General features: G+C 38.9%; 1 protein-coding gene across 2 annotated transcripts in view; it reads left to right on the plus strand.

Annotated features, from left to right (window-relative positions):
• LOC138048775 (GFP-like fluorescent chromoprotein FP506) overlaps positions 1 to 1,194 on the plus strand; it is an 11,049-nt gene extending 9,855 nt beyond the window's left edge. For both annotated transcript variants that reach the window (XM_068894894.1, XM_068894893.1), the window contains exons 4-5: positions 141 to 350; positions 971 to 1,194. In XM_068894894.1, the coding sequence (XP_068750995.1) occupies positions 141 to 350; positions 971 to 1,103 (343 nt within the window). In that variant the 3' untranslated portion in view covers positions 1,104 to 1,194. The remainder of the gene's footprint in view (positions 1 to 140; positions 351 to 970) is intronic.
• Positions 1,195 to 15,000: the final 13,806 nt, after the last annotated feature.

A 15,000-nucleotide genomic window follows, 5' to 3' on the forward strand; every position in this document is an offset into this window, starting at 1 on the left:
TATCAGATGATTGATGAAAGATCATCACAGTCAAATGAGTAATTTATGAAGCTGCGAAAGAAAGCTAACAAAACCGCATAAATTCTCATTGAATGCAATGATCTCTTTAATATCGATCTTTTTTTTTCCCTCTTTGAAAGTGTCGAAGATAACTGCTTTTATCACGTATCCAAGTTTGTTGGAGTTAACTTTCCTGCTGATGGACCTGTGATGACAAAGGCTACGACTGGTTGGGAGCCATCCTCCGAGAAAATGGTACCCAGTGTTGGGATACTGAATGGGGATGTCACCATGTACCTACTGCTACAGGGTGATAAGCGTCACCGGTGCCAGTTCCGCAGTACTTACAAGTAGGTTATTTTGAGTAACGTTTAAATAGTTGATATATCACAGTACGGAAAGCGACAACAACAAAAACGAAAAATGAATTTCCACGTTGTTGTGTCGTTTTTCTACATGATGGATAGTTTTATATTGAAATTCCATGAGCCGCAAGCGATTTGGGTACCAAAGTAGAAATGTTGTTCCTTTTAATGAACTTGTTATTTCTTTTCTATGGATTTAACTATGGACGTCAAAGATCATTGAAAGATGAATTAGAAGCTGACACATCTCATCAGGTCTCCTGTGAAGTCTAGTGTTAAAAAAAAAGGACACGTGACAGACCATAGCAGCTAAAATTGACCTTTGCTTGTGTACGTTTTGTTTTTCCATTTCAGACCACGCGATGTTCTCAAGGGAAATTTTCCTTTTGTTTTTTCATAAGTTTGCGTACATATGCAAGTGTGTAGGACGACATTTGAAAGAAGCTGTTCGTCTAGCTAGAGTAACATCACGTGGTCTGAAATGGGAAAACAACGGTGCAAGCTAAAGAGGTCAATTAGGACTTCTTATCAGTCTCCTTCCCCCACTGCTTTTTCAAATTCCTGGATGCAATGCTCAAGAATGAATCTTTCTTTGTTTGCCACAGGGCAAAGACTGAACCGAAAGAGATGCCAGACTTTCACTTCGTGGAGCATAAGATCGTAAGGACCGACCTCGGTGGCCGAGACCAGAAATGGCAACTGGTGGGAAGTGCTTCTGCATGTGGAAGCTCCTTGTGAGCGAGAAGGCTTTTCAAAACTTTGTTGTAATACCCTGATGACAATGTAGTCCGAACAAGGCCAGAAGAAATAAAGCACATTTGAAATAATCTACTTTGAGTATTGTCCTTATATTTGTTTACCAATGAATGCTGTCTAGATGCTCAATCCATCCTTCTTCTACAGATATTTCCATCAAATACTTATTCCATTAGACTGAGTGACCACTCATGCACATCCCTCTGAGAAAGATTCTTATCTGATTTCAAGTTGTTGTGCTCATTAAAAATAGAACTCAATCTCCAAACGCAGCATAGAGGAGAGATCTCCTGAGTTTCTTTTTTTTTACCAACGATCGGAATTTTTTATGTTTGAGAAAGCAAACTCACCTTTTTTCCTGAGCAATTATCTTTTATTCGCAAGGCTTATCTGTCTTTGACAATTGCATTTGAAAAGGGCGGCCATTTAACAACCTTGAAGTCAGAATAGACTTATGCAAGGCCTTAGTTCTGATTGGTCCTTATTCGTGTTTAAATTCCTGATAAAATTCGTTGATAAACAATTAAATGCATTAACAATAAATATATCTAAAACCTAAAGGACGTCTTTGTGGGAGATTTAGTCTTCTCAAGTTAATAACATAAGTGGATGACCATACAATGTTAGATTTGGATATATGAACGTATGAATATAGAGATAATTCGGTCTTAGTAGAATAGACAACGCCACCTATAAACACATTCCGACAGATTTAGCCATTTTATTACAGATGAAGTTAATGTATGGTTTTCAGGAGAGATTTTCATAAATAATTACACAGTCTTAAATTTAGTTTGTTTTTGTTCCAATTGCCCATTATCAAAGAACATAGGTGTTTTGTTAGGTAATTTACTCTTGCCTAGGTCTCTTCAACATTACAAACGGAGTCTTTAATCATTGTTAAAAATATATCTGGCTGCTCTAAGATTGATCATAAATTGATCATCTTAAATGTTCTTCTTAAGCCTTTTTAACCACTTGAGTTTCTGCATTTTGCAGAAAATCGTTTACATAATGTTTTTATGTGGGGGACCACGAGAGTTTATTTTTTGGAAATTAAAGGGGCACTGTCATGAGCTGCGCATGCTCGAGTTTGTTTGCTCTCGCGCTCACGGAAAATTCTAGCCTCTATTATGGATTCAAGCGTAAGTCACGTATATTCGCAGTTAATGAATTCTATGTCAAGCATAGCGCTCAGAATTTAATATTTACCTGTCAGGAAGAACTTTCCGGATCAATAAACTTTTGTAAATGCGAAAGTGCCTGCAATACAAAGCGAAATTACTGTCGCTGCACGCTTCGTAGCCAGCATCGAATTTAGCTTACAGCCAAGCGTGAAAAATTCTTTTCTTCAGATAAATACGCTTGTACGTGTTATTCCACTCCTTCAGGTATTCTTTGCGATCCGTTAAAGCCTTCTTTTTTCTCCCGGAGTTTCTCCCTAGTCCACCATAGCACTTTCCGGTGGACGCCATTTTGAATCTGTTGATTCGACTTGAAAAAGTTAACCTAAAACTTTTCAAGTTTTCGCAAGACGCTAGCGCATGCGCAACTCATGACAGTGTCCCTTTAAGCAACGACGATCGCGAAAGCAACGAGAACGTCATCGCAAAATATAAATTCGCGTTATTGCTATCACTTCGTGACTATTTCAACCTTTTTAATATGTCAAGGGCGAGGTAGTTCCTCAAGAATGACACTGATTGGAACGGTGTTTCATTTAGGGAAAGAAAATGAAAATTTATCCTCAAGCGCTGACGTTCTTAAAAACACAGACTCAATAATAAACGTGACTTTCGACTATCGGCCACATATATAAATTCTTCTAGGCTATAGTCTCTAGCGCCCCCAAATAAACCGTTCCAAGCTGTTACTCCCCTGTACAGGAAAGAACTTTGTCCTGTCTTACAAGATAGCTTAGGTATAAACAGGTTTCCACTTGCGGCAGATCTTGTGTTAACTTGATGTTTATCTTTAACATACTCAAACCATAAAGCCTAACATACTCAAACCATATAAACCTATTTTAATTAAAGGGATACATTAGAATCCAAATTCCCAAGCACCAGAAGCACGTGAGCTTCTGCAAGTACTTCATCACCCATTTTGAATAAAAGCTGTTATTATATCAACACCAATGAAATGCCAATTGAGCTTTCGCGAGAAAACATGATATCTTCACACGTGAAAATATCACTGTTGCTATGGTTACATTTAGAAATCACGCCTTTCGATGCCTTTTGTGAAATGATTTAGTATTTCATTGGCGTAGTCGTAGCCTTCGTGGTTTCTTAAACTCCCTATATAGTTCGTCTGGACGGATAATGTATCTTGTGCCCGTGTTTATACGGAAGACGCATAACTAGACGAACAAAAAATGTTTGCCCAATTTCGTCTAAACAGATATTGCGTCTGATCATGAGGTATATAAAAACGCCCATTCCTTAAGTAATGAACTACACAAAAGGTCCGAAACAATCGCAAATATAGATCCCTCCTGTAGGAGTGACCAATTTTTGTTTTTACTTTGTCAAAGGAACTGCCATGAAATACTGCCATGGGTAAAATGACCTTTCATGAAAGACGCGGGTAAGTTTTTTGGTCGAGAATCGGATCGTCAAAATTTTTTTTTCTTGGCTAGCAGGATATTGCTCCACGACAGCTTCAAATAGCCTTAAAGGAAGTTGAATTCTGCGGTACATGTTTTTTCGAGTTATTGACACCGAGAAAGACGAACACCTGTGTAGACTGACCAAGCGATGAACAGCTCTTGATAACAGAAACGATAGTTATAATTGCCGCGAGCACCAGTGAGCAGCTTACTAGTCTTAACGTTTGGGATGCCTGTGCCTTAAATACCCCGGATAAAAGTCGAATTTAGGATCACTAGACGAGTTCACAATACACATGCCTAGCGGTTTTCATGTATAACAGACCTCTCTCTTGTTAGTGGTAAATTTGATGATTGGTAATTTGTTGATGCCTATATACATGTACTTTCTACAGTATAGTGATCATTTATAGTTTTTAATAAACTACATTTTAATCATTACACGAACTGATTCAATTCTTGCAGCGCTTCACTTTCTTTTAGAAATTACTAGTTTGATAAGTTATCCTTTTGTCTGCTGCATGTCTCATGTTCCTGATGGCCAGGCGAAACCGAAGGAAGGAGGAGTCCTGGGTAAAAAAGTTATCAAGCTTAAGTAGGTAAGAATCGGACGGACACTGTCAGATAACTAACAAACGTATAAGGTTTTGCTTGATCCGCTGCGTGAAACCCTGGAATTAAAGCGGTTCAAACCAGTTTCAACACTTGAAAGAAACGTCCTTATTAGAAGGATTGCCACTACAACACTTTATCAATTCCAAATTTAAGGTAGCTCTGAATCCGCTCCACAGAATTTTTTAAACTTAGCAGAGAGTTTCATCTTGGCCTACTGATCACTTTTGTGCTCTAAAAAATTGGGGTCACCTAGTTCGTTTTTCAGATACATGTGTGAGCAACTAAATTCAAACAATAGGGTGATTTTGCAAGGCTTTCCTGTTTCCATGGTCACTGCATCTTGCTCAGCAAGATTAGAGCAAGATTAGAGCGTCGCACCGGTACCCCGTTGAAGTCCTGAAAATTTCAGGCTTCTTTACACAATTGCGTTCATACCTGCGAGGATCATAGCTTCACTTGATTTCATATACGCAGTTCATGCAAGAGATCCATTTCATATATCATTTCATCGTTGATTCATTCCTCACGGGAACATTGAAACCAACAAATGATCAGCTCCTAACGTCAGTGGCTTCATAGCTCATCAGTTGGTTAAAGCGTCGCACCGGTATCGCAAAGTCACAGGTTCAAACCCTGTTGAAGTCCTGAATTTTTCAGCCTTCTTTACGCAATTTCAAAAATTGCGTTGATAACTGCGAGGATCATAGCTTTACTTAATAATAGCCCATTTCCGAGTTGCTGCATGCCTCAGTTTCAAAGCGAGTCCCGGTGCACAACCATTCAAATGTAGTTCGTAAAAGGGTTGGTTACTTAGCGTTAATAACATCACTTTAAATCGTGTAATTAACGTCTTATTGTTATATAGAATTTAGTTGGAATACTAGGACTTAAAAAAAAAATAGAAGGAATGTTGATGTGTTAATTTTGTAAAAGGTGAAGATAGGTGTCAGTGCGTTGGCCCAGGTTAATATATACCAGGGCAAACCGTTGGTTGAGGTGGTTGTTGACGTGTAGGAAATGCTCATGCGAAGGTTGGAAAAGGAAAGAATCAGGGACAAAGGAAAAGAACTGAGTGTACCACTGTTAAGAGACATTAGCAGGAGCCGGGCGGAAAATTGGAGGACAAAACCTCTTTGTCAGCGGCGACAAGAAAAGAATGCAACGAAGATAACGTGATAAGAAACAGGACAAAGAGAGAGACGCGAAAGCTTAAAGGGAAGAACTAAGAGACAGTGGACAAGTTGAGGTAGAAAAAGCTCGTGGTTGGTTTGTTGAAGGACTGAACTGTTAGCTTAATTTACTTAGCATTTAATGAGCATTTAAAAATATATATTGTCTGTCACTGTAAAAGATATTTTAGCAACTGAATTAGTTTAAGGCCAGTACGTTTATAAATCCCAGTTACTGTAGTAAGCTCAAAATTAGTATTTACTTAAGTATTTTTATCTTGTAATCTTGTAGCTTGAATAAATTACTCGTTGGCATGTTAGGTATATGTTTTGTGTTGAGAGTTCGTGGGGAGGGGTTCGTGGGTGTTTGTATTTATTTTCCGTTCACGTTTTCCGTTTTCCTCGTATCGCTGGCCCAAGGGAAAACGCACGTCACAGCAACTCAATGCTATTTTTCTACGGACAATTACAGGGAACGGCAACGAGAACGTCATCACAAAACAAAAATTCTCATTATTGTAATCACTTCACGACTATTCCAAGTTTTTTAAGGTGAGAAAGGTATGGCAGTCCCTCAGGAATGAAAACGTTATGAGCGGCGCTTTATTTAGGGGAGAAAATGAAAAATTATCTTCAAATGCTGACGTCCTTCATAAAACCTCAAATTTGATCATTTCACGTTGTTGTTTTGCTGACGACGGCAAAGAAATAGACAAAAATGAAAAACGCACGGGCAGAGCGTGCAGGGCGTGCAGAGCTATTGTCTTTAGCCACTAAATATGCAAATTTCTGACGTTCTCGTTGACGCCGCCGTTGTCGTTGCTAAAGCTCCTTATTATGCAAAACTTAAGGTAATTCCTTAGTATTGCATTGCGCATCCCTACTGCGCACGATTTTCGCGTCATTAGCGCGCGGACATGAGCACGTGCGCATACAAAACGCAAGAGATTTCGCTCAAACTAAACCCGATAGCGAAATAAATGCTCCTTTTCTCTCAAACGAGCACGGTGACCCGATTTTTGATATTCACCGAGACGAATATTCACCGATAATCACTTCGCCTTCGGCGAATAATTGTTAATTAATATTTTGCTGAGTCACCTTATTCTGGCCTTTGTGCATACAGAGAGCTTCGAAGAATGGCGCTGTCCCACAATGTACCAGAATTTTGAAGCAAGCAACCGTGGACAATCTTCCTGTCGTACATGGATGTTGACGTAATACTGGAAAAATGGGATAAAACATGGCAGTTACAACAAATTTGAATTCAAATACTAAGAATAGCGGAAAAATAACGGAAGTGACTCTAAATAATAAACTGAGATCTAATACATTTCTTTGCTGATATTAAGACCGTTGGGATCAATTGTCCTGTCTTTTGAAATTAAAAAAGCTTCCCTGGCCTTACGGGTCGAGTCTCTGTTAGAAAATATTTTTTCGATAGCTCACACTTCTCCATCAATGTTCCTTTCCTTGACGTTAACGTCTCACCAACTAGTGACGAAAACATAAATACAAACTTATACACTAAACATTTACTTTACTCTTCTTGTCATCCTCTATACACACAAAAAGCCATTCCTTTCAGCCTAGCACTCCGCTTACGACGAATTTGTTCTACCGACGAAACGTGCAAGATTCGCACCACTGAACTAACGACATACCTTCTGAAACGAGGTTACAAATGCGACTTTGTTTCTAAACAAATACAACGCGCCGCAAACATTCCCCGCATACATACCCTACAACCTAAACAGATAAACAAACCCGAACGCATACCTTTCCTAACGACCTATAATCCATTACTTCCTTCCATCTTCAACGTAATAAGAAAAAAACATTACAATCTACTTCTCTCCTCTGACCGCTGCAAAAATGCTTTCCTAAATCTACCTGTTGTGGCTTTAATGCAGGCGCTCCCCTAACCTTCGAGACCTGCTGGTAACAGCTAAACTGTGCCCTAACGTAACTCCTTCTAATTCGGCACTTTCTTCCAGTTCTTTTCGCTGTGGCAAAAACTGCGCTACCCGTCCTAACATTTTTTTCCCATGGACTAACCAACTACACATTCTTCTCTACTGGCGAAACACGCTCCATTAATTCCCACATAACTTGCGAAACTAAAAACCTTGTCTACATGATACAGTACACAGAAGAAACTAAACGACGTTTAACCGTTTTAATGAACACCGCCGCACTTTAGATAACGCTAACGCCAAATCCAAACCTACTACAGTCGCAGAACATTTCCTCTCCTCTCCCCACAACATCTCTAAGGACATGCAATTAATTCCTATCGAAAAAAAAATTTTCTAACAGAGACTCGATCCGTACGGCCAGGGAAGCTTTTTTGATTTCAAAAGGCAGGAGAATTGATCCCAACGGTCTTAATATCCGCGAAGAAACGTATTAGATCTCAGCTTATTATTTAGAGTCACTTTCGTTATTTTTCCGTTGCTCAGTATTTGAATTCAAAGTTGTTGTAACTACCATGTTTTATCCCATTTTTTTCAGTATTACGTCAACATCCATTTACTATATATATGTACATAGAAGCAAGCCAATGTCAACTCTCATTGTACCTGAAGAAGGCTGGTTTGGCCAGCCGAAATATAGTACACCACTAAAATCAAACCTACGTTGTATCGGCTCTTGCTCAAAATATTTAGTTTCCAAATATACAGCATTCTTCAGGGGGCACCCAACGAAAATATAGGTGAAAACCACTTAAACATAGCATTGTTAAATGTATTTTGGTATTTAAATGGTAGTTATAGACATAACAAAAATTATAAAAAATTATACCTTTTTGTAGATGTTCGAAAATCTTAGGACAGGCAGGCAAGCAAGAAATTTTACAACAAATGTTCCGAAAATTCTAGACCTCAAATCGTCTTCCGAACAGATATTTTCCGAAAATTGACGTTGGGTGCCCCTGATTCTTTTCCAAAAAATCTTACCTAGAATGGGAAATATTCAGTCCTAATTTTCTTTTGTGGGGATCACCAGTGTCCATTGCAGCCAAATATATGGCATGTGGTCATAAATCTAATAATATACATAAATTACTCCATTCTGATTGGCTAAAGGCCTGGCTAAACGCTTGCAACATTGCAACGCAACATCTTGCAACATTGTTGGGCACAACATGTCGCAGATGTTGCGATATGTCGCAACATGTTGGATCAAACTTGAAAACAGTCAAATTTTTCGAGCAACATTTTGGATTTTGCATGATGTTGTACTCGTTCGGCCACGTTCGCAACATTTTTGCACTAGTGCATGCGCGCTAGGTCCACTTGTGACGTGCCAGGGGCCTTGGGCACATAAACATCGACATGTTTGAATTGAAAATGTTGCGTGCTTTTGGCCAACCCGTTCAACACATGTCGCAGTTCCTGCTGACGTCATACTTTCAACGAAGCCCTGTCATTTTCATGACAATTGCACCTCTGATAATTAATATTTTATTTCGCTCAAGCAATTATATTGTGCTCAGTAAGAATTCTTGCCTGTTCTCGATATCTCCATTTTGGTCGAGAATCATGAGTGAAAAAGATTATGTAAATTTGTAATGTGGATGAAAACTTTGCGGTGAAGGAAAATTTGCAAGGGATAGTACTAGTGCAGCATCATGTAGTTAATTCATTCATGCAAAATCCATTAAAGTTTGCATCATTTTCCTTGATAAGCCGTTGCTTCTCTCTCTCGCTCTCTCTTTTTTGTTGAAATTTCTTGCTCTAATTACTTCATCTGGGCTTTGTAAAATAATAATAATCGTTGCAAATACAAAAGGGATTATTAGCCGTTAATGAAGAACTATTTGCTGATAATTATCCACAGTGTTGAAACTATCCATGAAAATATCTCATCACGATATAGCGGATCTACTAGAGGATGTACCCATTAATAAATGCCGGAGGCATAAACATGGCATAGAATCGAGCCATGATGAGTTGTTCAAATGCACCATCATAAAAGAAAACGAGCTTCGTGACATTTTGTTTTACACCCGGAAGGGATGTTTCTACAATGAACTAATTGAAGGTTTACATGAGACGTCAAGGCGACCATGTTGATGTACAGAACAATTGAGTAAAATGTCTTTTGGGAATTGCAAAACTCGTGGGGCCATTTTCTATTGTTTTTGTACACCAACATGGCTGTGTGATCACGTGGATGCAAACGGAGAAAGAGAGAACTCCTACGTCTTGTCGATCTGGATACCCTTCGATCAGTTAATTTCGATCATTGAGGCACCGATGGTCATCGTTTTGAAAGGAAAACGAAGTTTTTTTATTCGTCTGTTGATGATACAACTGAAATCACTTTAGTTAAAAATTAACACGTACTACGTACGAAGGTCATGATCTAGGAACCATGCAATGGTAAGTCAATGTTGAAACCTTCCAGCAATGCAAAATCGAACAGCTTTTTGGAATTAGCAACCTGAAAGCTGTAAAATATTCCTGGAAAATAATTCAGCGTAGTTTAGTGTTTAGTGTTAAAATAGTAAACTGACCCTGGCTGAAAAACGCATTAACGAAGTCGTTTTGTAAACAAAATGAGTCTTAAGTTTTGCCTTAATCGCCTCAAGCTAGGGTCACGTTTAACTGCAAAATAGAAGACTCCGTACTTTTTTGTAATTCTTAGTTCTACCTGTTGTTTTCTTTTTAGTCTGCCGAGAAAATTGCTTTTCGTTTTGGGGCCAAACTTCGAACTCAAATTCAGATTAAATAAATTTAATATTGCATACGAAATCCAATCAACCTAGGGCAAACCTTTTAGTTGATTTAGCAATATTTGCTGTTTTATTGATTTAAAAGGTCTCTTTTGTCTTTCTTTTTTTTCTGAGTAGCTGTCAAGGCAAGACAAGTGAGTCTTAATTTTTTTGGATTTCCTGATTACTTCCGATAGTGGTGCAGATTTACTCGTCGAGAATTTACAGCGTTAAGAACAGTAATGACAATGACGAGGCACCTGGTCTTCCAGCAATATTAGAACCAGTTCATTGATATTATCAAGCAAAAAGCGCAACATACGCATCGATATCGAGCTGGAGAAACCGAGCAAACAGTGAGAAGATCAATGGCTAACAAGACGGCATCGATGAGTTATGGCTGGTTAATCAACCGCACACACGATTCCGCATCTGTTTGCGAAATGCTGGAATCATTCTTGGACATTCAAGCAAGAAAGAGTTTACCAAATTTTTACATTATTACGGTGATTATAGCCCTTACGCTAAGCTTTATAACAGCCATCTTAACCTTACTGCTAAATGCTTTGGTGGTCATAGTAACGTATTTAAGTCCATCCCTTCGAAATGAGCCAAAAAACATATTGCTTTGTTGGCTAGCTGTTTCGGACTTTTTCGTAGGCTTTTTCTCTCAGCCTTCCTTCATTGCTGCTGAGATTTCGCTTTTTTTAGGAAAAATAGAACAATACTGTTATGTGGTCTTCATTCACTTCTACGCCAGCTGGGTGTTTAGTGGAATCTCATTCTTGACGTTATCGGGTCTAATAACTGAACGATATCTTGCCCTTCGATTTCACTTGAGGTATAAGGAAGTCGTAACGACTGCGCGTGTGGTAATATCGTTAATTGTCGCCTGGACGACATGGCTAATAGTGATAACAATTTTATGGTTTGGGGCTCGAAATCGAGAATTAAGCTATGCAATCACAGCGATGGCCATCTTGATCGGAACCATTGACTTGCTGTGTTATTTTGCAATTTTTAAAACTGTACGAAAACACACTTGTCAAATTCGAAAATCCGCGCCGTCACATGATCAAGTTGATGTTCCCCAACATCGGCGCGCTGCAAACACGATGCTTTTATTGGTGGGCACCTTTGCTGCAAGCTACTTGCCCTTCGCAATAACATCAGGAATAAGTGCAGTACAGGAAAAAGAGGATCTGAGAACGTCCGCAGCCCACTGCATGGCTGTAGTTGTTGTCTCGGCCAGCTCTTGTTTGAATCCTGTGGTATATTTCTGGCGAGTTGAAGAATTTCGCAAAGTTGCCAAGCGCACGTTTACGAAGGAAAAAATTGAAGCCTGCAATAAAGAAAGCCGCAAGCCAAGCAGAGTAAAGGAGGGTTCACAATGAACTCAGAAGTGGTTCAAAGACGTGACGCTCGGTGAAAAAAAATAACCATCCTTGATTCATTCATTTAGCATTACAGTAAACAAATTGAATTCCTCTTTGTATGGTATCGCAGAATTTAACACACATGTATTGATCATGGCGTAAACCTGTGCGGTGTGATTAAATTGCGGTAACTTGAAGGATTGTAAAAGAAAAACGGGATTTTACTAGCCCCAAAGTGAACATTTCGCATAGCCATTTGCCCAGTGAAAATCCGAAATTGCATGAAGTATTTAATCGATTAAACGCCGCCCTCGATTAAAAGCCGCAGATAGAAGGAAAAATACCAATAAATGCCGCACCCAATAATAAAAATCATATTGTGAACAAAAACAAGTACACGTTTACTCTCACTAGCCAGACAATTACGATTCTGTTACAACAAAAAGTGTCAGGCATTGGAACTTTTAACGTGTTTCTGTTTTAAATAATTTCACAAATGATCTATCGCAATTGTTGTCAGGGATTTAAGAAATATGAGTTTTAAATAAACGCCGCCCTTTAATAAACACCGCATCGGACGAGCTCAAAATTTAATGAACGCTGCGGCGTTTAATCGAGTAAATACATGTACGATGTTTTATTTGATGCATAAATTGGGAAAGACAGGCAAATCGCTAATGTATATCTACCAAACAAATACACGATTTTTGTAGAAATATAAGCATGAGCGATAGATATTAAAAGTTAAGAGTCTTATACACGTTCGAAATAAGAGAATGAATTTAAAATTAAGACACCTAAATGAAGACAAAAAATAGTTCTAACTGAAATTATCAATAACTTTCTTAATCACATTTCTTAATAGTAACGAGAGTTGCTTCTTTTAAAAGAGAGAATTCAGCGATGATAACATCAAAATCATTCACGGCAAAATAGCAAAGTCAATCCAAAGCTCTCCACAGAATAACACAGTCCTCGACTTCGGGATTTTTTAACATTTTGAGATGTTTTTTTGATAGGGAATTCATCAATGGCTTTCAAGTGATAAAGACTGCTGGTGTGCCGGCACCTGCACTTATCTATTTAAATAGTTCCAAATCCACTGGAGCTCTCAGTATAGTGTAGGGGATGTTTCTGCCAGATTCTAATTGAAGACCTAAAAGTTACTCTTTTAGTCTTTTAGAAGAGTAAAGCTGGATCTCAAAGGAGTTGATTCGTGGTATCGAGGTACACGTATTTCATTAACATCAGCATGGCCCGGATCTTTTGTATAAATAAGGGAAGCTAGGGCAGCGTTGACATTTAGTAAGACAGGTGTCATGCTGGTCAGTCTTGACTTAGGAAAGTCGAATGCAGATGACAACAATTTTCTCATATTACCCATAAGTTACGCTGGCAATAATAGTTTTGAAATGTATTCCCTTTTGGAGGAAAATTGTCATTCTCTTTAATGGCCCAACTTAGCGTGTGAAATGCTTCTTTCCCGAGTCAACATGCGAAGACCACATACTACTCCTAAGCATATGGTAGAATCAACCAGATCAACATTATGGGTACCAAGAGGGCAGGGAAGACATGGGTCCAACAAGAGGATTTCCTTATTATTCATCATTCAATGGGCTCAGTTAGTTAAGAATCGGACTACTGTGGGGGAGGTCGTGGGTTATCTTAAAACTCCAGCTTGATCAACATTCGGGGTCTTTAAAGGGGCACTGTCATGAGCTGCGCATGCTCGAGTTTGTTTGCTCTGGAGCCCACGGAAAATTCTAGCCGCCATCATGGATTCACGCGTGAGTCACGTATATTCGCCGGAGTTTCTCCTTTGTCCACCATGGCCCTCCCCAGTGGACACCATTTTGAATTTGTCGATTCAACTCTAACACTTTTCAAGTTTTCACAAGACGCTAGCACGTGCGCTTCTCGTGACAGTTTCCGTTTAAATAACTGAGGAGAACGTGCAGTCTTTGTAATTACATCTGGAAATGGTTAGACTCTCTAGTGTTCTCGGATAAGTACGATAAATCGTATAGGCTCCCGTCCCACCACCCTTCAGATCTTCATAACCCTGTGGGACGTAAAAGAACTCACAGACTAATTACAAATAGAAGGGCAAGGAGCGGTGATAAACATTGTATTCCAACGCATTTTTATAAAACTTGACGTTTCGTATGCTAGTCAACACACATTTTCAAAAGTGACCGTTACAATTTTTAAAGACTATATATATATCGTAAACAATAGGGGTCTGGAACCTAGACTGAGAAAAATGATCTGCAGCAGTACGTGTCTAGACCTCATCCGCACTCTCATTTGCTCCTCGCCATCTTTATTACAGGCCGCTACTAAAGATCTGAGAAAGCTCCTGTTGCAAAATGATTACCCTCAAGGCTTTATCACGTTCAACGTTAACGATGTATTGAACAAAAATAAAAACAAATCAAATAACCCTGTTCAAGCTACAGTCCCCAAAAAAGATATCTTAATCGTGTTACCCTACTTAGGTCTTCACAGTAACCAAGTCACGAAACGTCTGAAATCCTGCGTACACAATTTCTACTCTTTCGTCAATCTCAAGATCATATTCCAAAACACACGCCGCATCAATTCCTTTTTTCCATACAAAGATCGCTTGAACCGATCTCAGAGGTCCAAGGTCGTCTACAAAGCTATCTGCTGGAACTGCGATGAATTCTACATTGGCAAAACAAAACGAAGACTCCACGACAGAAAAACAGAACATTTCAAGGCCCTAGCTAAAAGTGACCATTCATCAGCCATTGCTGATCATGTGAAAACCACTGGCAACGACATTAAATGGGATCACTTTGACATTTTAGCGTCCGGAAAAACTGACTTTCACTGCAAAATTAAAGAGACTTTGTTTATTCAAGAGCTAAAGCCTTCCCTTAATGTCAATATTAGTAGTGAGAAGTTATTGCTGTTTTAGCTATTACTTTTCATTGTCTAGACACGTACTGCTGCAGATCATTTTTCTCAGTCAGTCTAGGTTCCAGACCCCTATTGTTTACGATATATATATAGTCTTTAAAAATTGTAACGGTCACTTTTGAAAATGTGTGTTGACTAGCATACGAAACGTCAAGTTTTATAAAAATGCGTTGGAATACAATGTTTATCACCGCTGTTTGTGTTATTTTCTTAATCAAGCTACGATGGCCCAAGAACAAGAGTTTATACCATAGGGCAAGGAGTTCTCGGTGTGGTCTGTCCCCTCAGTGGAATAGCTAGAGGGCCGTAAGTTAGAAAATTGTGAAAGCTTAATTGCGTCTCTGTAGATAAAGGTATCGTGTTGAATTTGTTCTGAGATCGGAATATAATATTTGATCATCATGATTGTTTCAGAACAATGACAGTTTGAAAAGCACCA

This window comes from Montipora capricornis, chromosome 5, assembly GCF_036669925.1.
Source record: "Montipora capricornis isolate CH-2021 chromosome 5, ASM3666992v2, whole genome shotgun sequence".
Classification (NCBI taxonomy): domain Eukaryota; kingdom Metazoa; phylum Cnidaria; class Anthozoa; order Scleractinia; family Acroporidae; genus Montipora; species Montipora capricornis.